Here is a 23,834-nt window from a genome sequence, read left to right as displayed (position 1 = left end):
TGAAGAGAAGAATCAAACAGAAGAAACAGCATGATGGAGTCATCCTATCCAGCCCTCCATCCGTTCATTGTTCATGTGTATCATTTATCACCAGAGCACCTACTTCAGCAGAATTACGTCAGTTGCTTCAACACGTCAATGAGCTTTTGTGGTCTAGCTTGAGAACCAACCCCCATTTACAAGAGTGATGTAAGTTAGAAATGATGCTCCTAATTCTAAACAACTGACATAAAACAAACTGTGGAAACCGAATCCATTTAACATGAGAAATACCTCCAAACAAGACAATCAAGGGGAGAACTAGGCCAGAGAGTAAAGGTATTTGTTGGAAGAAACTTGGCAGACCTGTTCTTCTTTTTCCATCTGACGATTTTCATATTCTTCCTGTGAAATCCAATTTCCTTAAGTGACCTCTGTTCATAGGAAACTATTTGGTTTAATCTGTGGAAGCCATGGCATATTTTTAACCACCTCTGAAGGCCAGCTCCCTCTCCATTGAGTGTGCCTGATACCCAAACAGATGTTTTATAACACTCAGCACACATGAGCTCACCACTGGCGAGTCTTTTGCACGCAATCAGCCCTCAGCTCTTCTCACATTTCCCCTATCATCCTACAAACCCAAATTCAGAACTCACAGGCAAGCTTGAATCCTTACCATGGTAACAAAAGAGCAGAACATGGAGAATCCAATTTTGAATTTTCACCTTATTAATGTTTTGTAAATCTGATGGCCAGCTGGAAAATATGCAATACAAAGAGTTAGCCAAACTAAGTAGTATATAAAATGATGTGCAGGGCTTCCCTGGTGGTGCAGTGGTTAAGAATCCGCCTGCCAATACAAGGGACATGGGTTTGAGCCCTGGTCCAGGAAGATCCCACATGCCACAGAGCAACTAAGCCCGTGTGCCGCAACTACCGAGCCTGCGCTCTAGAGCCCACGAGCCACAACTACTGAAGCCTGCACACCTAGAGCCCGTGCTCCACAACAAGAGAAGCCACCACAATGAGAAGCCCACGCACCACAACGAAGAGGAGCCCCCGCTCACTGCAACTAGAGAAAGCCCACGCGCAGCAACAAAGACCCAACACAGCCAAAAATAAATAAATTTGTTTAAAAAAAAAAAAAAAGATGTGCAAACTGGCTGCCCCCAAAGAATTCAGATTAAAGTATCCAAGTTAAAGGGTTCCAAAGCAATTTGAATTCTGTTAGAATTTTTAAATATTGGGGCTGAAGGGTCCTTGGTCTAGCTAGCACAACAATTTTGTTTCAGATGAAGATGAAGAAGCTGAGACCCACAGAGAGAAAGAGACTTAGGGTTTCACACACTAGAGGCAGAACTCGAGGTAAAAGTCTGCTTCCTGGCCCAGACCCACAGGGCAGACAGACCACAGTCCCACACCCCCAGTTTCCTGACTGTTCTCCTTGGATCATCAGTGTCTGCAGTTCAAAGCTGGGAAGAAGCCAGAACCTGGTCAATAAGATCTTTCATCCTGACTACACCATGATCGTTTCAAAGTGTGTCCTCTCCAGTTTAGATAGAGTTTTGTTGAAGAACAACTTCCTTTGATAAATCAATAAAAAGTAACCCAAAACGGTATTTTTGAAGGTAACATGTCAACACTTCAAGTGTGGAAATCAAGGGGAGCACACAGGATTCTCGCCACCCCTGCCCTTAGAGTCTAGGGAATGGTCCAAAGAGACCATCAGGGGATGACTGAGGAGATGTAAACACACAGCCGTGAGTTCAGGAACCTTTGATCCTCTGAGAACCTAAACCTGCAGGGAAAGTCTGAGCTTCCTACGAAGGCTTGTTCCACCTCAGAGACCCTCAAAGGTGTGAGCAGTATTCTTTGAGTGCCAACTTAAACTCGAACCTACTGCTGCTATGAAGATCTCAAAAGGAGAAGACCCAGATGGTGCCTCAGAAATAATGCCCCAGCCATTGGGGAACAAGGTTTATATTGAGAAGACTACCAAGTGGCAGAGTATAGTCTTCATTAAACAGATATTTGTGGAGAGCTTAGGTTGGGCTAGGGTGGACATCCCGCAACAAAGAACAAGAATTTAATTGAAAAATGTAAGCAAGGACCAGATCACAGATAGCATTTGCTATCGGAGGGAGACATTTGCATTTTATTTTAAAGATCATTGGGAGCCATTGAAAGATGTTGACCTGGGGAGTGAACTGACCAGACTTACGTTCTGGAAAGATCTCTCGATCTCTTGATCTGATCTCTTTTTTTTTTTTTTTTTTTAATTTATTTATTTTTGGCTGTGTTGGGTCTTCGGTTCGTGCGAGGGCTTTCTCTGGTTACGGCAAGTGGGGGCCACTCTTCATCGCGGTGCGGGGACCGCTCTTCATCGCGGTGCGCGGGCCTTTCACTATCGCAGCCCCTCCCGTTGCGGGGCACAGGCTCCAGACGCGCAGGCTCAGCAGCTGTGGCTCACGGGCCCAGCTGCTCCGTGGCATGTGGGATCTTCCCAGACCAGGGCTCGAACCCGTGTCCCCTGCCTTAGCAGGCAGATTCTCAACCACTGCGCCACCAGGGAAGCCCGATCTGATCTCTTGATCAGATCTGTGTTAAGAGCTGATGGATTGTGGCCAAGAGCCACACTGTGTCTTACCATCCACAAGTGCTTCACGGCATTATTTGCACTTTTAGCCTGTGTTCAGGATAATACAGTAAAAAGGGGGGGGAGGAGAGCCTAAAGCAAGCAGAGCTAGGTTTTAATCCCGTTTCTACAGTTTACCAGCTGTGTGGTCTTGGGCACGTTATTTAAATAGGTCTGAGCCCTCAATCTCCTTTCTGTACAATGAAAATAATAATACTTAGCTCATGGGGTTTTGATAATAAAGTGGATGATGTGCCTGGACATTTCTAATAATCCTCCCAACACCATCAGATTCAACCAAATCAAAATGGCATTTTTCAGCCCAGGAGGAACGTCACCTAGCATCCTGCTAAGCCTCCACTTAGCAAGAGATATTGTTGCATTTTCTTCTTAAAATTTAATCAGGACATTTTGTTGCTAATGTGTGAAAATAATTGGCATATATACTTTGTAAATGAGCAGTGAGGTAAACTGAGGTCAAAGCCGAATATTGGATCTGAACCAAGCCACCCAAAAACAATACTGCAAAGAATTAAACTGGTTACAAGGACCAGCGTAGGAACTAAGTGCTCTAATTGTCCTAGCAAACTCTTAACCAAACACTGGTGCAGATTTGTTGGCATGTGTGACACTGAGAACATCTGGCCTTTCAATTATCCTCTCGCAAGCAAAAAATGATGTCGCGTAAACTGATCTTAAAGCCAGCTACATGGTCTAAGTGTTACAGTGTTTGTGTTGGCTCCTTTGGCTCCCAGTTTTAAGAACTTAATTTGTAGCCACACCCCTCCCTGAAGTCCTAATTGCGTCTTGCTGTAACTGACCCCAGGGATTTGTTTATGCAGTGTCCGCATCTTCTTTTAAGTATGTGTAAATGCATCACTAGTCAACTGTGTGTCCTGTAAGAAGTTACAGGAGTGACGCAGCAACGGGAGGACAGAAGAAGGTGTGGAAGAGAGCCGGCTCTGGGAGCTGCTCTGGTCATGTGTCCAATGCTACAGTTTTTTCCCTGGATACCAGTTTTATTCTAGAAGCCAGATGAGGAGTGTAGAGGTTCTAGAAGGTTCCAGCTCTCCTAGAAGGCACTGAACTAGCGAGTCTGAGCATGTTTCCCCACCCAGACTCAACTTCACTTACCAAACACAATGTGCCAGGCACTGTTCCAAGCCCTTCAAGAAAACTAAGTTAATCATCTTGACTGTGAATGGCAGGTGGTGTATTCTCCCCAGCCTACATCTCACAGTGGAGTGTGACTCAGGGGGGCGTGGCAGAGGCTGTGAGCTTGCCCCCGCCCCTCTGGCTCTGGGCTGCTATGCTGGGCTCGAATGTGCTGGATCTGTAATGAACCACAGCCTGTGCTCTGCAGCAGGTGCCCATGGGGCACCCCTGGGGTGTTACTGACTACGGGAAAGGGCGCTCTCTGCCTCTCTCCCACCCCGCCCCACCCCTGTCCTTCAGCTACTGTGGCCAAGAGGCTGTGATGGCAGCTGGGGAGGGGCTGACCGAGGAAGGTCTTTCTCCATCTCACTCCCATCGCCCCCCCCAACCCCCACCCCTGCCCACTTTTACTCCATCTTTAGCTGACAGATGTGAGAGATCATCTTTTGTTCCGTGGATCCTTTCAAATCTTTCTGAAGACATTTAGGAATCCTATTCTGGTTTATGCACAGAAGAAGCCTGGCAGCTCCTGATTTTGTCTCCAGTAAAAACATTAGAGTTATAATTGTGTGAAATAATTAAACGGGCCTCTGAGATAATTCACCTGCTCTCTTGCCCCAGCTCACCATCACTGATCCCTAAAGGGAGGGAGAGAACAGTGGGATGACCAGCCCTAAAGGAAATCTGAAGCCACGTGGGGACTTGACTCCAGGCACCAGCAGCTCCTTCCCCAGGATCGGAATTTTCCTTCATCTTTAAAGGAAATGGGCCTCTTGGTCTGACTGGGCATAACTAGGAATGAAGGGCAGAACATGTAGTACAGTAAATCCCAACTCTGAGTTGTCTGTTACAGGAACTTATCACAGATGGTAATCGTTAGGACATTCACATCTTGAAAGAAAGAGCTTTATCCAGGATCATAAATAAACTGTAACCGAGGCTTAGATTTATAAAGCTGTAAAAGAGGGCTGCTTGGACAAACGGGAATTCACAGTACTGGGTCACAAAATTGACTTAACCTGTGAAAGTCTGACCATGATCTGGGAGTTCTGGGCAATGCAATGAGAAGATGGTAGCTGATTTCTGCGGTTAGTGGACCCCAATCGAAACCTATAAAGGTAGGTCATGGTTTAATCTCATGAAATGCAAGCTCAGAGAAAATGGGGTGCTGACATCTAAATATGGCATTGTAGTTCCTAAACCAACAGTGGAGCACAAAACAAGGCCACTGCCTTCCAGAAGTTTCTCACCTAGTCAGGGAGCCAAGGCATTTACAGATACAGCAGTTATCGTATGCAGGTTTCGGTGTGTGGCGTAGACTGTAGCTAGGAAACTCAGGGAGGGAAGCAAGAGATGAGTGGAAGCAGGACTCTTCAGGGAAAGATGTGTGGAGGAAAAGGGACTTGACTCAGGGCTGGAAGGATGGATGGGGTGTACACGTGTGAGGAAGGCTTTGCTCGGGGCCACGCCAGCTCCCACAAACATTCACCGTGCCCCTGCTGTGACGCTCCCCAAGCCAAGTCTCAAATCACACACACACTTGTATTTCCCTCTTGTCCTTCAGGTAACTGAAGGGCCCCTCAGGCCCTTCCTCAATAGGCCTGGAAAGGGAAACTGTGGCCCCTCTGGACACATCCCATCCAGTTTGGCCACCACAGGATGGGCGTCCATCCTGAAGAATGAAGCCAGGAAAAATGCTGTACTCCCTCCTCGGCCCCAGTATAATGCTTGTATCGGGTTGAAATGAACAGGAGAGGAGAAAGGGACAGGGCAGCCTCAGAGGGGGTGGCCCCGATTCTGTCAGCATCCAGGACACACAGTAGAGAGAAGAAGAAGATGCCCCCATAGGCATGGGAAGTTTGGAAAAAGGCCAGGACCCCACAAGGCTGGCCGGTACCCTGCCCAGGCAAGAAGGGGAGGGTCGAATGGGAAAGGTGAGGGGGGTCCACACACCAGAAGGAGAACATCGTGACAGGGAGAGCCCCTGTGCCCCCGTCCCTTGCAGAGCCCAGTGTTGGGTGAAAGGCTCCCAAGTGCCTGTTGAGACTAGAGGTATCTGTTGGGGGGCAGGGCTGGGGGGGCCTGTGATTCTGGAGAGCAAAGAGGAGGTGCCCCAGGGGAGAGAGGGCTACCTAGGGCTGGCTTCATATTCTGGAATTCGAAGAGGCTACTGTAGGGGTTCCAGGTGTCTACTCTGCATTATCTAGTCAGGTACCCGGGAAGGGTGGGGAAAAAGCTGGATTCAGGGTAGGTGCCTGCTTTGCAAAAAAAGGTCCCCAGATTGTATTTCTTAAGAACCTAAGGGCACCTGGGCAGGTGCAGCAGCAGCTGGAAGAAGAGGGATTCCCCAGGGAAAACGAAAGCAGGATAAACTGTTCATGTCAGAGTTCTGGGGAAGGCAGGGGCTTGGAGCGGGAGGCTGTATCTACTGGTGACAACAGCCCCACCTCTTCCTAGTAGTGATTTAACCTTTCTGAGCCTCAACGTCCTCATCTATGAAATGGAACAACTGGTAATAATACCTGCCTGGCAAGGCTGTTGAGGAGATTAAATTCAATGACCTCTGTACTCACCTTGACCCTGTGCGTCCAGTTAAGGTCAGTCCCCTTCTCTTCCACCTCCTTGAGAGAGAGAGACTCGGCGAAAAATGAAATTGAACAAATAATTTTGCAACACAGTAAGCCCAGAAGGAGGGAACGAGGAGATTATTTGTTGTCAGGTTCTGTTGTAATGCTCTACTGAGCGCACGGACATAAACATGGCGTCTGCTTTCCACATATTTCTTTCAGGCTGCCCCCCTCCTGCACACTGCCACCTGCCCTGTTGTAAGCCCCCAGCAAGCATCAGCTCATGTTTCCTTCTCTCTGATTCTCTTCCAGGGGCGCTGTATCAACTTCACCAGAGTCAAGAACAATCCGCCTGCCAAGTACCCCCTCAACAATGCCTACCACACCACCTCACCGCCTCCTGCCCCCATCTACACCCCGCCACCCCCTGCTCCCCATTGCCCTCCCCCACCCCCCAGTGCCCCCACCCCTCCAATTCCATCCCCACCTTCCATCCTACCCCCTCCCCCTCAGGCTCCCCCTCCCAACAGGGCACCACCCCCCTCCCGACCACCTCCTAGGCCCTCTGTCTAGAACCCACAGTTCATGCTCTGGGTTCTCTCAGAAACTTTGGGGAGGAGGCTCCTCTGTGCTGTTAGAACAAGTCTTTCCAGTTAAAGGGGGCTTCCACTTTGGAAATGAGTGGTGATAAAGCCCACTGAGGTTCACACACTTTAAAAATTGGTTTGTGACACCAGTACACCGACAATTGTGATCAGAGGAAAGAAATCGAAATTTTGAATTGCCTGAAAACAAACAATGAGGCAACTACAATCACAATTATAGCCAGCCAGCCATCACCTCTAGAAGGTTCCAGAGACACTGAAACTGCTGAGATGCTCTAAATGGGATTGTGTCTCATGGAGATCAATAAGAAAATCGTTTCTCTGAGGGTGAAATGCAGAGTCAGATAAGAAATAACATTGCTGGGTTGCTAAATGCTGCCTTCCCTCTTTCACTCCACCTCCATCACTTGATCCTGGACCCTTGGCCTAGGGACCAAGGAATCCTCACCTCTATGTGCCACCCAGGAAGGTCGAGACCCTTTGCCTACATCTTTGGGGAAAGATTGGGGTCCACATCGTGGCAAGAAACTCAACATCATACAGGTATCCAAAAGCATGTTCTGGGATTTGCAGAGGAGTGAAAAGATATGCCTTATTTTCCTTCCAAATTCTCCCAGTTTCCAAGTGAGGAAGAGGGCGGTTGTTTACTGAAGGAAAAGGTATGTTACCATGTTGCTGTGTAAGTGAAATCAGGTGTGTGCACTGACAGGCGAGTACTGATGGGAGCATCAGACAGTTTCTAAAACCCACAGGCCATCAGCAGCTGGAGGTGGCTGGCTTTGGCCCAACATGGCCCCTAAATCAACAGACAACGGCATCGTCAAAGAGCAACTTGTTAATGCCTCGTGTTAAAAAATCAAGATTTGGCTTCGATTTAAATCACTTGAGATACGAAGAAGTGATTGATCCTATTTTCCAGAGACAAACATTAGTTGATCTTCCCAAAATGGCATCACTAGCACCTACCACACAATTTCACTGATTTTGTTTTTCTTTCTCGGTGAAGTTGTGCACCAGAGACTTCTAGATAGAGCTGAGAGACAATAGTCCTGACATACTAAGGAATTTATCCCAAAAAAAGCATGTGTTTGTGGATACAAATATATTTCTCCTTGGCTTTTCAACATACTCACAAATATTATCAGCTGCCTGAAATTCCCACCATGCCTGGGAACCACTCCACTCCTCCAAGTCTTTCTGAATCTGCTATCACCAGTAAGCTCTATAATCACTTTCTAAACATTAGGCTTCATCACCCAAGGGTGAAAACAGAGGCCACTGTTTAGGGCCTCCTGCACCAGCCTGTTCAAAATTACCTCCCCCTCCAACTTTCCACGGGTCTTAAAATTCCACTCCCAAAACCCTTAAATCTTTTCAGGAATGAAGCAGAATATAAGGTAAATGCAAACTTAGTGCTTTGGGCTGTGGTCTCCGAAGATCCTTCAAAAACCCATCAAGCCAGGCTCATTCTTTCATCTTACTTAGAACAGAGACATAGGACCTAGCATGCATTCCATACACACCAATGCTTGTAGCCATGGCAGACATTGCTAATCAATCACAGCACCATCTTCCATGGAGCCCAATGATTTCTACACAATCCTCAAATCATAATTCCAAAGAGCCACCACTAATCAGTCAAAATTGAGACATAAATGATCCCTAATTGCCATCTCAACTTTAGAAAGCAAAAGCAAACAAGGATTGTATGGGGGAATGGGGAAACCCTTGGGCATAAAAGGTACAGTCAGGGGAGAATAGATCTAGGCAGAGTGCCCTAGTCGGGGTCCACAGGCACTAAATCTGCATTGCCAACACCAAACTGACACTTCCCCAAGCATACCTCAGACCTGCCCTTCTCCCAGCCTGCCGCTGCCAGAGACTCTCCCAGCTTCCTCATAGAGCTAAAATCAGAGATAGTTTCCAGGGCTTATGAAAGCAACCTCCCTCCCTTGCCCCCCAACCTGGCCCATATTGTCTATTTTTAGAACATTAGGTTTCTTCTTGAGTATAGTCCTCCATGAAGCAGGTGTCAGAATTTCTTGGCCACCTGCAGTGACAATGCTGGACTCCAGAGAACCATTCCATAAGCGAATGGGTTCCCCAGGCTCACAGCGTAGAGGCGTTGAGCCCCTGGCCACTGTTTTGACTGCTGGCGGTACAAAACAGTCCACCCCACACCACTGCTGCATGGCTCACTGCGGCCATCAGGAAGTTCAAACCAAGATGTTGACATTGTTGTGCATCAAGATGGCAGGCATCAGGTGAGAATGCAACATTCAGGATCCCAACTGCACATCAGTCAGAAGCCCTGTGCAGTTTCCAAGATGTTGTTTTGGTGAACTTTTAGATGAAATAGGGAACTGCAAATATATGATGACTTTGAAGAGGATTAGCAGGGTTTGTCCTTAAAAGGGACTCTTCATGTCAACCCCAGTCATTTAGAATTACAGTGGAGAAGGAGAAACCTCTATACTGTATGAACAAAGTAATATTTTAATAGTAGGCTATTACAGGCAGCAAAATTCTTTAACTGGTTTATAAAATCTATCCAAACTTGTGTCAGTCCCTGTAAAAGGTAGCAGACATATGATTGTGATTAGGAAACTGCACAAAATTATTTTTTCAACCCTCATGTTATTGTCCTCCTGAAGTTTTTTTAATTAAAGCCAACTTTTTGTTGTATATATTCATATTCCATGTGTTAGATGGAAGCATTTCCTATCCAGTGTGAATAAAAGGAACAGTTGTAGTAAATTATTATAAGGCCAATGATATTTCATGGCAGGTTATTCTACCAAGCTGTGCTTGTTGGTTTTTCCCATGACTGTATTGCTTTTATAAATGTACAAATAGTTACTTAAATGACGAGACCCTTGTTTGCACAGCATTAATAAAACCTTGAGTGGTTACCTCTGTTGACGACCAGCTCACAAACAGCTTCTGTCCTGGAGCTTGGCCCATACTCCAGTAAGACACAAGGTCTCTCTTTTACCAAGGTCAAGAACAGAGCTAGTGGACATATTAATTAATAGTCTTGGATATCTGGCCATGGATAACCTCATTATAAATATCACTAGAATGGGCAGAGATAATCTGGAAGTCTCATATATACTAAAGTCCAAACACTGTGTCAGATGAGGGAAATCCATCCAAGAACTAGAAAAACGTAATGATGAGATAATGAGCAACAATTTCAGCCCAGTGCCAACTCAATAAAAAACAATTAATGCTGTGTAAAAGTGGGTTGAATTAGTTTGCAAACTATATAAAGATATATGCCATAAAAAGCCTATTAATGCACACCAGATGGGAATGGGATGTTCTAGTCAATTGTGTTTTCTAGTTATCTGAACTCTACTATATTATCATACTTGGATAAGCAATTTAAAAGAATTAGAATATGATTTTTTAAATACACTTAACATTAAACTCTTCTAATTCTTTCTTCTATCTGTGATAATTCCTAAGACAGTATGGATCTTCAGTGCCTCTGAGTCAGTGTTATAAAAATCAGTTATTGCTGTACCTGCTATAGGAGACTGGGCTAAATGTGTACAATGACAAACCCTGGAAGTTGCTTTTTTAAAAAAAATAATAAATTCTTAAAATTAACTCTTTTCCTAGTTGTGTCTTTGTTATGAAAGTGAGGTGTAGGTTGTTCAAGTGCTTAACATCCTGATCATAAAAATGGCTATCACTCTGCAGATTAAATTATATTCCTCAAATTATTTTGTGCCCTCCAATAAACTCTTCACTGTCTTGATTACTCTCATTTCTTCTTTAGCTGTCCAACATTCAACATACTCTTTATTTTTAGCAACAGTTTTAGATTTTAAAAAGTAACCCATGCTGGGCTTCCCTGGTGGTGCAGTGGTTAAGAATCCGCCTGCCAATGCAGTGGGCATGGGTTCGAGCCCTGGTCCGGGACGATCCCACATGCTGTGGAGCAGCTAAGCCCACACACCACAACTACTGAGCCTACGCTCTAGAGCCCGCGCCACAACTACTGAACCCGTGTGCCACAACTACTGAAGCCCGCATGCCTAGAGCCCATGCTCCACAACAAAGAGAAGCCACTGCAGTGAGAAGTCTGTGCACCACAATGAAGAGTAGCCCCCACTCACCGCAACTAGAGAAAGCCTGCATGCAGCAACGAAGACCCAACACAGCCCAAAATAAATAAATTAAATTAATTAATTTAAAAAAAATTTTTTTTAACTTTTAATTACAAAAAAAAGTAACCCATGCTAAATGAAACAATGAAGTAAAAGTAGAGATATAGAGGCACACAGGAAAAAAAATAAATGTAGTGTATCAGTCAGGATTGTGTTTGGCTGCCTGTAACAGAAATGTGGCTATGATTGATTTGACTCACAGAACAAGGGCTCTAGAGGTTTGCTATCTGCTTAAGAAACCAGACAGTGTCATAGACAGTGCTGCAATAAATACCCTCCTATCTATATATACTTCAAAATGTTTTTGTTATTTCTGCACCTTATTCTCCTTAGCGGTTTCCATTCAGCTCCTCCTCCTCATATTTTTTGTAGGTAAAAGAGTACTAGTTCCTGAATCTGTTTCTTTAAAGAGTACTAGTTCCTGAATCTGTTTCTTTACAAGTCCTCATTAAGCCTTGAGTTCATCTTAATTGGAATAAAACCATCTGAAGACAGAAAATCACGCCACAATTTCTTTCCAAGATTTCATTAGTATTCTATTTAAATAGCATTTTGGGCACATGCAAGTTTTTAAATTACATTCTTCATTAAATCATTTTGAGAAAACTGGCTTGAAATTTGGAAGGAAAAAGAGAAGTTGGAGCCCTACCTCACTCCTTCCACCAAAATAAATTCCAGCTGTATTTAATTTAAGTGTAACAAATAAAACCAAGAAAGTACTAGAAGTAGTACTTTCTGTATGGTATAAAGAATTTTTAAATCTTATATATTGTTTGACTTGCCAAACAAATTTCTTATAAAATCATTTCAATGATTGAGCACTGAATGCTGAGTAGTGCTCCAATGCATTATGTTGAATAAACAAAGAAACCAACAGGAATAAGATCATTGATCAAGTGCTGACTGTGAACTGGAGTGGGAGATCCAAAATTATTCATCACTAAATCCAATTTTCTATCTTCAGATAAATATGTGTTTCCCTGAAGTCTCACTTAGGTATAGAACAATCAATATAACACTTTGTCCATTTAATACATTGTAAACAATGTTACTTACAATTATCAAACATTTTGTATTAGGCCATAGAGTTGGCATATGCAAAACAGATGAAGTTATTCTGTTTACAGAATACAATTGTACAATTGTGTTGTACCCTATGAGAAAGCCCATGCACAGCAACGAAGACCCAATGCAGCCAAAAATTAATTAATTAATTAATTAATTTTTTTAAAAAGTACACGAAACATTGGCACTAAGAGTACAGGAAACATTTCATTTTCTTCTGAAAGAGAAGTCATAAGACAGGAGACCTATCAGCCACTCATCACTGACACTTCCAAGCACTTTGGAGTTGCTGCCAAGATAGTGGAGTAGGAAGACCCTGAGTTCACCTTCTCCCATTGGGCACACCAAAATTACAACTATTTACTGAGCAACTATCAATGAGAATAACCTGAACACTAGCAGAAAAGATTTTCTGCAACTAAAGATATAAAGAAGGAACCACAGTGGCATTGGTAGTGGGAGCAAAGATGCAGTCTGGTCAAGACCCACACCCCTGGGTAAGTGACCCACAAAAGGGAGGATAATTACAATTGCAGAAGTTCTCCCAAAAGGAATGAGGATTCCAAGCCCCAGGGGTCCTGCACCAGGAAGACAAGCCCCCAGAATGTCTGGCTTTGAAGACCAGTGGGACTTGCTTAAGGGAGAGCCAGAGACTCTGCTCTTAAGGGGCACATGCAAAATCACACATGCTCTGAGACCCAGTGCAGGGTCAGTAATTTGAAAGGACCCTGGGTCAGACTCACTGATCTTGGAGAGGCTCCCAGAGAGGCAAGAGCCAAAAGGAACACCCCCTGAGGACATAGATGCTGGCAGCTGTCATTTCTGATAGCTCATTTTACCACATGACCCTGGTGCTGCCAAGCACCATTTTGGAGTCTTCCTCTAGCCCATTGGTACCAAGGGCTTACCCACTCACCAGCTGGTCAGCAACAGTCCCAGGACCCCCCAGGCTGAGAGACCAGTAATATAGGAACTAAGCCCTGCCCAGAAGCAGGCCAGGCACAAGCCCCAGATACCCTTGTCCATGCAGCCAGCCACACCAAGATTTAGCCCCACAAACCAGTAGGTTGGCAGCCCCTGCATGAGTCAGGTTCCAGCAACAAACCATGCCAGGGATCAGCTCCATCTACCAGCTGCCTGCAGTAGTGGGTCCCATCATAACAGAAGGGCCCAGCAGTCTACATAGGGTCACCCTTAAAGCATATAGCTCTGGTGACCAGAGAGGAGTATGCTGCCAGGCCCCATAGGACATCTGTTAAATAAGGTCACTTCTCCAAGATCAGGAAGCATAAGCAACATACCTAATACATAGCAATAGAGAATTAGGCAAAATGAAGGAACAGATGAATATATTCCAAATTAAGGAACAAGATAAAACCCCAAAAGAAGAACATAGTGAACTGTAGATAAACAATCTACCTCAGAAAGAGTTCAAGGTAACAATCATAAAGATGTTTAATGAACTTGGGAGAAAAATGGATGAACACAGTGAGAAGTTTAACAAAGAGTTAGAAAATATAAAGAAGAACCAAACAGAGCCGAAGAATACAATAACTGAAGTAAAAATACACTAGAAGGAATCAACAGTAGACTAGCTGATACAGAGGAATACATTAGCAAACTGGAAGACAGACTAGTGGAAATCACCAAAGCTGAACAGAAAAAAGAATTTTAAAACATGAGTATAGTATAAAAGACCTCTGGGATAACATTAAGCATAGTAACAGTCACATTACAGGGGTACCAGAAGGAAAAGAGAGAGAAAAAAGGGCAGATAACTTATTTGAATAAATGATAGCTGAAAACGTCCTTAATCTGGGAAAGGGAACATTCATATCCAGCAAGCACAGAATATCCCCAAAAAGATGAATCCAAAGAGATCCACACCAAGACACGTTGTAATTAAAATGGCAAAAATTAAAGATAAAGAGAAAATCATAAAAGCAACAAGGGAAAAGCAACAAGGTATGTACAGGGGAACTCCCATAAGGCTATCAGCTGACTTTTCAGCAGAAACCCTGTAGTCCAGAAGGGAGTGGCATGATATATTTAAAGAGATGAAAGGGAAAAGCCTACAACCAAGAATCCTCTACATGGCAAGGCTGTCATTCAGATCTGAAGGAGAGATAAATAGTTTTACAGACAAGCAAAAGCTAACCGAGTTTAGCACCACTAAACCAACTTTACAAATATGTTAAAGGATGATTGCTTTGGTAGCACATATACTAAAATTTGAATGATACAGAGAAGATTATCATGGCCCCTGAGAAAGGATGACATGCAAAATCATCAAGCGTTCCATATTTATATGAGATCAAAAACACAAAATATGGGGGAAAGGAGTAAAAAAATGTAGATCTTTTAGAATGTGTTTGATCTTAAATGACTACCATTTAAAACAAGTAGATATAGTTATAGGTTAACATATATGAACCCCATCATAGCCACAAATCAAAAACCTACAATAGATTCACAAAAACTAGAGAGAAAGGAACAGAAGCATACCACTAAAAGTCATCAACAATGTTGTAAATCAACTATACTCCAATAAAAATTTTAAAAAATAAAAATAAATAAAATAAAAAGGAAAGTCATCAAAACACAAGGGAAGAAACTAAAAGAAGAAGTACAAAACAATCAGAAAACAAGTAAGAAAATGGCAATATGTATGTACCTATCAATAAACACCTTAAATGTCAATAGACTAAATGCTCCAATCAAAAGATTTAGTGTGGCTGACTGGATTAAAAACAAGATCCATATATATGCTGCTTACAGGGATTCATTTCAGAGCTAAAGACACACAGACTGAAAGCAAGAACGTGGGGGAAAAAAAGATATTTCATGCAAATGGAAATGACAAGAAAGTGGAGGTAGCAGTACTCATATCAGACAAAATAAACTTTAAAACAAAGTCTATAACAAAAGGGAAAGAAGGTCATTACATAATGATAAAGGGATCAGTACAAGAAGAGAGTATGACACTAGTAAACATATATGTACCTAATACAAGAGCACATAAATATATAGAGCAAATATTAACAGACATACAGGGAGAAATTGCCAACACTACAATAATAGTAGGGAACTTTAACACCCACTTATATCAATGGACAGATCAACCAGATAGAAAGTCAATAAGGAAACAATGGTCTCAAATAACACATTGGACCAGTTGGATTTAATAGATATATACAGGACATTCCATTCAAAAACAGTACAATACACATTCATCTCAAGTGCACATGGAATGATCTCCAGGATAGGTCACATGCTAGGCCACAAAACAAGTCTCAACAAATTGAAGAGGATAGAAATTATATCAAGCATTTTTTCCAGCCAGAACAGTATGAAACTAGAAATCAATTACAGAAAAGAAAATGGGAAAAAAACAAACACAAGGAGACTAGACAACGTGCTACTAAAAAACAAAGAGATTGATGAAGAAACCAAAAGGAAATCATAAAACCTCTAAACAAGTGAAAATGGAAACACAAGACTCCAAAATCTATGGGATGTACCAAAAGCAGTTCTAAAGGGGAAGTTTATAGAGATACAGTCTACCTCAAGAAACAAGAGAAATCTCAAATAAACAACCTACCTATCATCTAAACGAATTTTTTTTAAAAAAAGGAACAAAGTCCAAAGTCAGCAGAAGGAAGGAAACAATAAAGATCAGACAGAAAATAAATAAAATTGAGATTAAAAAATAGTAGAAATCATGAAACCAAGAGCTGTTTTTTGAAAAGATTAATAAAATTGATAAACCTTTAGCTAGGCTCACAAAGAAGAAAAGAGAAGCACCCAAATATACAAAATAAGAAATGAAAGAGGAGAAATAACTACAAAAAAATCATAAGAGAATACTACAAACAGTTATACGCCAACAAATTGGACAACCTAGAAGAAATGGACAAATTTCTAGAAACATACAACTTCACAAGACTGAATCAAAAAGAAACAAACAGGGACTTCCCAGGTGGTCCAGTGGTAAACAATCTGCCTTACAATGCAGGGGACGCTGGTTCGATCCCTAGTCAGGGAACTAAGATCCCACATGCCATGGGACAACTAAGCCCATGCACCACAACTACTGAGCTCACAGCACCTCAACTAGAGCTCAAAACCACAGAGCCCACAAGCTCTGGAACCCATGAACCACAACTACAGAGCCCACATGCCCTGGAGCCTGCGTGCCACAACTAGAGAAGAGAAAACCTGCACACCACAACTAGACAGAAGCCCGCATACCACAACAAAGACCCCACGTGCTGCAATGAAAGATCCCGCATGCCTTAACTAAGATCCCGCATGCTGCAACTAAGACCCGATGCAGCCAAACATAAATAATAAATAAATCTTTTAAAAGAAGAAGAAGAAACAAACAATTGGAACAGATCAATCACTAGTAAAATTGAATTTGCGAAAAAAATAAAAATAAAAAACTCCCAACAAACAAATGTCCAGAACCGGATAGCTTCACAGGGAAATTTAACCAAACGTAAAGAAGAAGGAACATTTCCAAATTCATTCTACAAGGCTCCATTACTCAGGCACCAAAACCAGAAAAAGACACCACAGAAAAAGAAAATTACAGGCCAATGAAGAACATAGATGCAAAATTTTTCAACAAAATATTAGCAAATCAAATTCAACAATACATTAAAATGATCATACACCATGATCAAGTGGGCTTTATCCTAGGGATGCAAGGATGGTACAATATCTACAAATCAACCAACATGATACACCTCATTAACAAACCGGAGAATAAAAATTATATGATTCCTTTTGAGCCCTGAACCAAGATAGCAGAGTAGAAGTACGTGCTCTCACTCCCTCTTGCAAGAACACCAGAATCACAACTAGCTGCTGGACAATCATTGACAGGAAGACACTGGAACTCAACAAAAAAGATACCCCACATCCAAAGACAAAGGAGAAGCCACAATGACACAGTAGGAAGGGAAAAATCACAGTAAAATCAAATCCCATAACTGCTGGGTGGGTGACTCACAGACTGGAGAACGCTTATACCACAGAAGTCCACCCACTGGAGTGAAGGTTCTGAACCCCATGTCAGGCTTCCCAACCTGGGGGTCCGGCAATGGGAGGAGGAATTCCTAGAGAATCAGACTTTGAAGGCTAGTGGGATTTGATTACAGGACTTCGACAGGACTAGGGGAAACAGAGACTCCACTCTTGGAAGGCGCACACAAAGTAGTGTGTGCATGAAGACCCCGGGGAAGGAGCAGTGACCCCAGAGGAGACTGAACCAGACCTACCTGCTAGTGTTGGAGGGTCTCCTACAGAGGCAGGGGGTGACTGTGGCTCACCATGGGGACAAGGAAACTGGCAGCAGAAGTTCTGGGAAGTATTCCTTGGCGTGAGCCCTCCCAGAGTCCACCATTAGCCCCACCAAAAGCCCAGGTAGGCTCCAGTGTTGGATCGCCTCAGGCCAAACAACCAACAGGGAGGGAACCCAGCCCTACCCATCAGCAGTCAAGCGGATTAAAGTTTTACTGAGCTCTGCCAACCAGAGCAACAACCAGCTCTACCCACCACCAGTCCCTCCCAGCAGGAAACTTGCACAAGCCTCTTAGATAGCCTCACCCACCAGAGGGCAGACAGCAGAAGCAAGAAGGACTACAATCATCCAGCCTGTGGAACAAAAACCACATTCACAGAAAGATAGACAAGATGAAAAGGCAGAGGGCTATGTACCAGATGAAGGAACAAGATAAAACCCCAGAAAAACAACTAAATGAAGTGGAGATAGGCAGTCTTCCAGAAAAAGAATTCAGAATAATGATAGTGAAGGTGATCCAGGACCTCGAAAAAACAATGGAGGTAAAGATCGAGAAGATGCAAGAAACGTTTAACAAATATCTAGAAAAATTAAAGAACAAACAAAGATGAACAATACAATAACTGAAATGAAAACTACACTAGAAGGAATCAATAGCAGAATAACTGAGGCAGAAGAACGGATAAGTGACCTGGAAGACAGAATGGTGGAATTCACTGCTGCGGAACAGACTAAAGAAAAAAGAATGAAAAGAAATGAAGACAACCTAAGAGACCTCTGGGACAACATTAAACGCAACAACATTCGCATTATAGGGGTCCCAGCAGGAGAAGAGAGAGAGAAAGGACCAGAGAAAATATTTGAAGAGATTATAGTCAAAAACTTCCCTAACGTGGGAAAGGAAATAGCCACCAACTCAAGGAAGCACAGAGAGTCCCATACAGGATAAACCCAAGGAGGAACACGCCAAGACACATAGTAATCAAACTGGCAAAAATTAAAGACAAAGAAAAATTATTGAAAGCAGCAAGGGAAAAATGACAAATAACATACAAGGGAATTCCCATAAGGTTAACAGCTGATTTCTCAGCAGAAACTCTACAAGCCAGAAGGGAGTGGCATGATATACTTAAAGTGATGAAAAGGAAGAACCTACAACCAAGATTACTCTACCCGGCAAGAATCTCATTCAGATTCGGAAAAATCAAAAGCTTTACAGACAAGCAAAAGCTAAGAGAATTCAGCACCACCAAACCAGCTCTACAACAAATGCTAAAGGAACTTCTCTAAGTGGGAAACACAAGAGAAGAAAAGGACCTACAAAAACAAACCCAAAACAATTAAGAAAATGTTCATAGGAACGTACATATCGATAATTACCTTAAACGTGAATGGATTCAATGCTCCAACCAAAAGGCACAGGCTTGCTGAATGGATACAAAAACAAGACCCATATATATGCTGTCTACAAAAGACCCACTTCAGACCTAGGGACACATACAAACTGAAAGTGAGGGGATGGAAAAAGATATTCCATGCAAATGGAAATGAAAAGAAAGCTGGAGTAGCAATACTCATATCAGATACAATAGACTTTAAAATAATGTTACAAGAGACAAGGAAGGACACTACATAATGATCATGAGATCAATCCAAGAAGAAGATATAACAATTAAAAATATATATGCACCCAACATAGGAGCACCACAATACATAAGGCAACTACTAACAGCTATAAAAGAGGAAATCCACAGTAACACAATAATAGTGGGGGACTTTAACACCTCACTTACACCAATGGACAGATCATCCAAAACGAAAATAAATAAGGAAACAGAAGCTTTAAATGACACAATAGACCAGATAGATTTAATTGATATTAATAGGACATTCCACCTCAAAACAGCAGATTACACTTTCTTCTCAAGTGCACACGGAACATCCTCCAGGATAGATCACATCTTGGGTCACAAATCAAGCCTCAGTAAATTTAAGAAAATTGAAATCATATCAAGCATCTTTTTTACCACAACGCTATGAGATTAGAAATGAATTACAGGGGAAAAAACGTAAAAAAACACAAACACATGGAGGCTAAACAATACGTTACTAAATAACCAAGAGATCACTGAAGAAATCAAAGAGGAAATCAAAAAATACCTAGAGACAAATGACAATGAAAACACGACGATCCAAAACCTATGGGATGCAGGGCTTCCCTGGTGGTGCAGTGGTTAAGAATCTGCCTGCCAATGCAGGGGACACGGGTTCAGGTCCTGTTCTGGGAGGATCACACATGCTGCGGAGCAACTAAGCCCGTGAGCCACAACTACTGAGCCTGTGCTTCTGGAGCCTGTGCTCCACAATGGGAGAGGCCGCGACAGTGAGGCCCGTGCACCGCGATGAAGAGTGGCCCCTGCTTGCCACAGCTGGAGAAAGCCCTCACACAGAAATGAAGACCCAACACAGCCAAAAATAAATAAATTACTTAATTTAAAAAAAAAAAAAACTATGGGATGCAGCAAAAGCAGTTCTAAGAGGGAAGTTTATAGCTATACAAGCCTACCTCAAAAAACAAGAAAAATCTCAAATAAACTATCTAACCTTACACGTAAAGGAACTAGAGAAAGAAGAATTAAAAAAAACCCAAAGTTAGCAGAAGGAAAGAAATCATAAAGATCAGAGCAGAAATAAATGAAATAGAAACAAAGAAAACAGTAGCAAAGATCAATAAAACTAAAAGCTGGTTCTTTGAGAAGATAAATAAAATTGATAAACCATTAGCCAGACTCATCAAGAAAAAGAGGGAGAGGACTCAAATCAATAAAATTAGAAATGAAAAAGGAGAAGTTACAACAGTTACTGCAGAAATACAAAACATCCTAAGAGACTACTACAAGCAACTCTATGCCAATAAAATGGACAACCTGGAAGAAATGGACAAATTCTTAGAAAAGCATAACCTTCCAAGACTGAACCAGAAAGAAACAGAAAATATGAACAGACCAATCACAAGTAATGAAATTGAAACTGTGATTAAAAATCTTCCAACAAACAAAAGTCCAGGACCAGATGGCTTCACAGGTGAATTCTATCAAACATTTAGAGAAGCGCTAACACCCATCCTTCTCAAACTCTTCCAAAAATTTGCGGAGAAAAGAACACTCCCAAACTCATTCTATGAAGCCACCATCACCCTGCTACCAAAGCCAGACAAAGATACTACAAAAAAAGAAAATTACAGACCAATATCACTGATGAATATAGATGCAAAAATCCTCAACAAAATACTAGCAAACAGGATCCAACAACACATCAAAAGGATCATACACCATGATCAAGCAGGATTTATCCCAGGGATGCAAGGATTCTTCAACATACACAAATCAATGAATGTGATACACCACATTAACAAATAAAAGAATAAAACCATATGATCATCTCAATAGATGCAGAAAAAGCTTTTCACAAAATTCAACACCCATTTATGATAAAAGCTCTCCAGAAAGTGGGCATAGAGGGAACCTACCTCAACATAATAAAGGCCATATATGACAAACCCACAGCAAACATCATTCTCAATGGTGGAAAACTGAAAGCATTTCCTCTAAGATCAGGAACAAGACAAGGATGTGCACTCTCACCACTATTATTCAACATAGTTTTGGAAGTCATAGCCACGGCAATCAGAGAAGAAAAAGAAATAAAAGGAATACAAATTGGAAAAGAAGAAGTAAAACTGTCACTGTTTGCAGATCATATGATATTATACATAGAGAATCCTAAAGATGCCACCAGAAAACTATTAGAGCTAATCAATGAATTTGGTAAAGTTGCAGGATACAAAATTAATGCACAGAAATCTCTGGCATTCCTATACACTAATGATGAAAAATCTGAAAGAGAAATTATGGAAACACTCCCATTTACCATTGCAACAAAAAGAATAAAATACCTAGGAATAAACCTATCTAGGGAGACAAAAGACCTGTATGCAGAAAACTATAAGACACTGATGAAAGAAATTAAAGATAGTACCAACAGATGGAGAGATATACCATGTTCTTGGATTGTATCAATATTGTGAAAATGACTATACTACCCAAAGCAATCTACAGATTCAATGCAATCCCTATCAAATTACCAATGGCATTTTTTACGGAACTAGAACAAAAAATCTTAAAATTCGTATGGAAACACAAAAGACTCCAAATAGCCAAAGCAGTCTTGAGGGAAAGAAACAGAGCTGGAGGAATCAGACTGTCTGACTTCAGACTATACTACAAAGCTACAGTAATCAAGACAATATGGTACTGGCACAAAAACAGAAACATAGATCAATGGAACAAGATAGAAAGCCCAGAGATAAACCCACGCACCTATGGTCTACTAATCTATGAGAAAGGAGGCAAGGATATAAAATGGAGAAAAGACAGTCTCTTCAATAAGTGGTGCTGGGAAAACTGGACAGCTACATGTAAAAGAATGAAATTCGAACACTCCCTAACACCATACACAAAAATAAACTCAAAATGGATTAGAGACCTAAATGTAGGACCAGACACTATAAAACTCTTAGAGGAAAACATAGGAAGAACACTCTTTGACATAAATCACAGCAAGATCTTTTTTGATCCACCTCCTAGAGTAATGGAAATAAAAACAAAAATAAACAAATGGGACCTAATGAAACTTCAAAGCTTTTGCACAGCAAAGGAAACCATAAACAAGACGAAAAGACAACCCTTAGAATGGGAGAAAATATTTGCAAACGAATCAACGGACAAAGGATTAATCTCCAAAATATAGAAACAGCTCATGCAGCTCATTATTAAAGAAACAAACAAGCCAATCCAAAAATGGGCAGAAGACCTAAATAGACATTTCTCCAAAGAAGACATATAGATGGCCAAGAAGCACATGAAAAGCTGCTCAACATCACTAATTATTAGAGAAATGCAAATCAAAACTACAATGAGGCATCACCTCACACCAGTTAGAATGGGCATCATCAGAAAATCTACAAACAACAAATGCTGGAGAGGGTGTGGAGAAAAGGGACCCCTCTTGCACTGTTGGTGGGAATGTACATTGATACAGCCACTATGGAGAACAGTATGGAGGTTCCTTAAAAAGCTAAACATAGAATTACCATGTGATCCAGCAATCCCACTACTGGGCATACACCCAGAGAAAACCATAATTCAAAAAGACACATGCACCCCAGTGTTCATTGCAGCACTATCTACAATAGCCAGGTCATGGAAGCAACCTAAGTGCCCATCGACAGATGAATGGATAAAGAAGTTGTGGTACGTATATACAATGGAATATTACTCAGCCATAAAAAGGAATGAAATTGGGTCATTTGTTGAGACCTGGATGGATCTAGAGACTGTCATACAGAATGAAGTAAGTCAGAAAGAGAAAAACAGATATCGTATATTAACGCATATATGTGGAACTTAGAAAAATGGTACAGATGAACCCATTTGCAGGGCAGAAATTGAGACACAGACGTAGAGAACAAACGTATGGACACCAAGGGGGGAAAGCGGCGGGGGTTGCAGGTGGTGGTGTGATGAATTGGGAGGTTGGGTTTGACATGTATACACTGATGTGTATAAAATTAATGACTAATAAGAACCTGCTGTATAAAAAAATAAATAAAATAAAATTCAAAAAGAAAAAAAGAAATTGTCTACAGCTAAGAACATAGGCCTGTTAAGGATGCTTGCATCTATTGAATATATTAATGAGTTATTGGCCTGTAGTTTTCATTTTTTTGTAATCTTTTTATCTGTTTATGCCTTCGGTAAAATTCTGTTTTCATGAAAAAAAGAAATCATATGATTCCCTTCAATAGATGCAGAAAAAGGTTTTGACAAAATTCAACATTCATTTATGAGAAAAACTCTCAACAGTGTGAGTATAGAGGGGACATACCTCTTCATAATAAATGCCATATATGACAAACCTACAGCCAACATCATATTAAATGTTGAAAAGCTGAAAGCATTTTCCTCTAAGACCAGGAACAAGACAAGGATGTCCACTCTCACCAGTTTTATTTGACCCAGTACTGGAAGTTCTAGCCACAGCGATCAGGAAAGGGAAACAAAACCAAAAATAAACAGATAAAAAGCTTTTGCACAGTGAAGGAAACTATCAACAAAATGAAAAGGCAGCCAACTGAATGGGAGAAGATATTTGCAAATGATATATCTGCTAAGGGATTAACAACAAAAATATGTAAAGAGCTCACAACTCAACATCAAAATAACAAACAACTAGATTAAAATAAGGCATGGGACCTGAATAGACATTTTTCCAAAACAT

At 41.7% G+C, this 23,834-nt stretch overlaps 1 protein-coding gene and 1 non-coding gene across 2 annotated transcripts in view; both read left to right on the top strand.

The window, feature by feature from the left end:
* The window catches only part of ANTXR1 (ANTXR cell adhesion molecule 1), a 245,064-nt gene extending 234,487 nt beyond the window's left edge, over positions 1–10,577 (top strand). Inside the window, exon 18 of the mRNA XM_057558000.1 lies at positions 6,652–10,577. Within this exon, the coding sequence (XP_057413983.1) occupies positions 6,652–6,912 (261 nt within the window). The 3' untranslated portion in view covers positions 6,913–10,577. The remainder of the gene's footprint in view (positions 1–6,651) is intronic.
* Positions 10,578–14,392: 3,815 nt separating this feature from the next.
* Positions 14,393–14,495, top strand: LOC114238801 (U6 spliceosomal RNA). The gene has a single exon (XR_003624079.1). It is a non-coding gene; the product is annotated as a U6 spliceosomal RNA (small nuclear RNA).
* Positions 14,496–23,834: the final 9,339 nt, after the last annotated feature.

This window comes from Balaenoptera acutorostrata, chromosome 12, assembly GCF_949987535.1.
Source record: "Balaenoptera acutorostrata chromosome 12, mBalAcu1.1, whole genome shotgun sequence".
Classification (NCBI taxonomy): domain Eukaryota; kingdom Metazoa; phylum Chordata; class Mammalia; order Artiodactyla; family Balaenopteridae; genus Balaenoptera; species Balaenoptera acutorostrata.
This window is presented reverse-complemented; position numbering and strand designations above follow the sequence as displayed.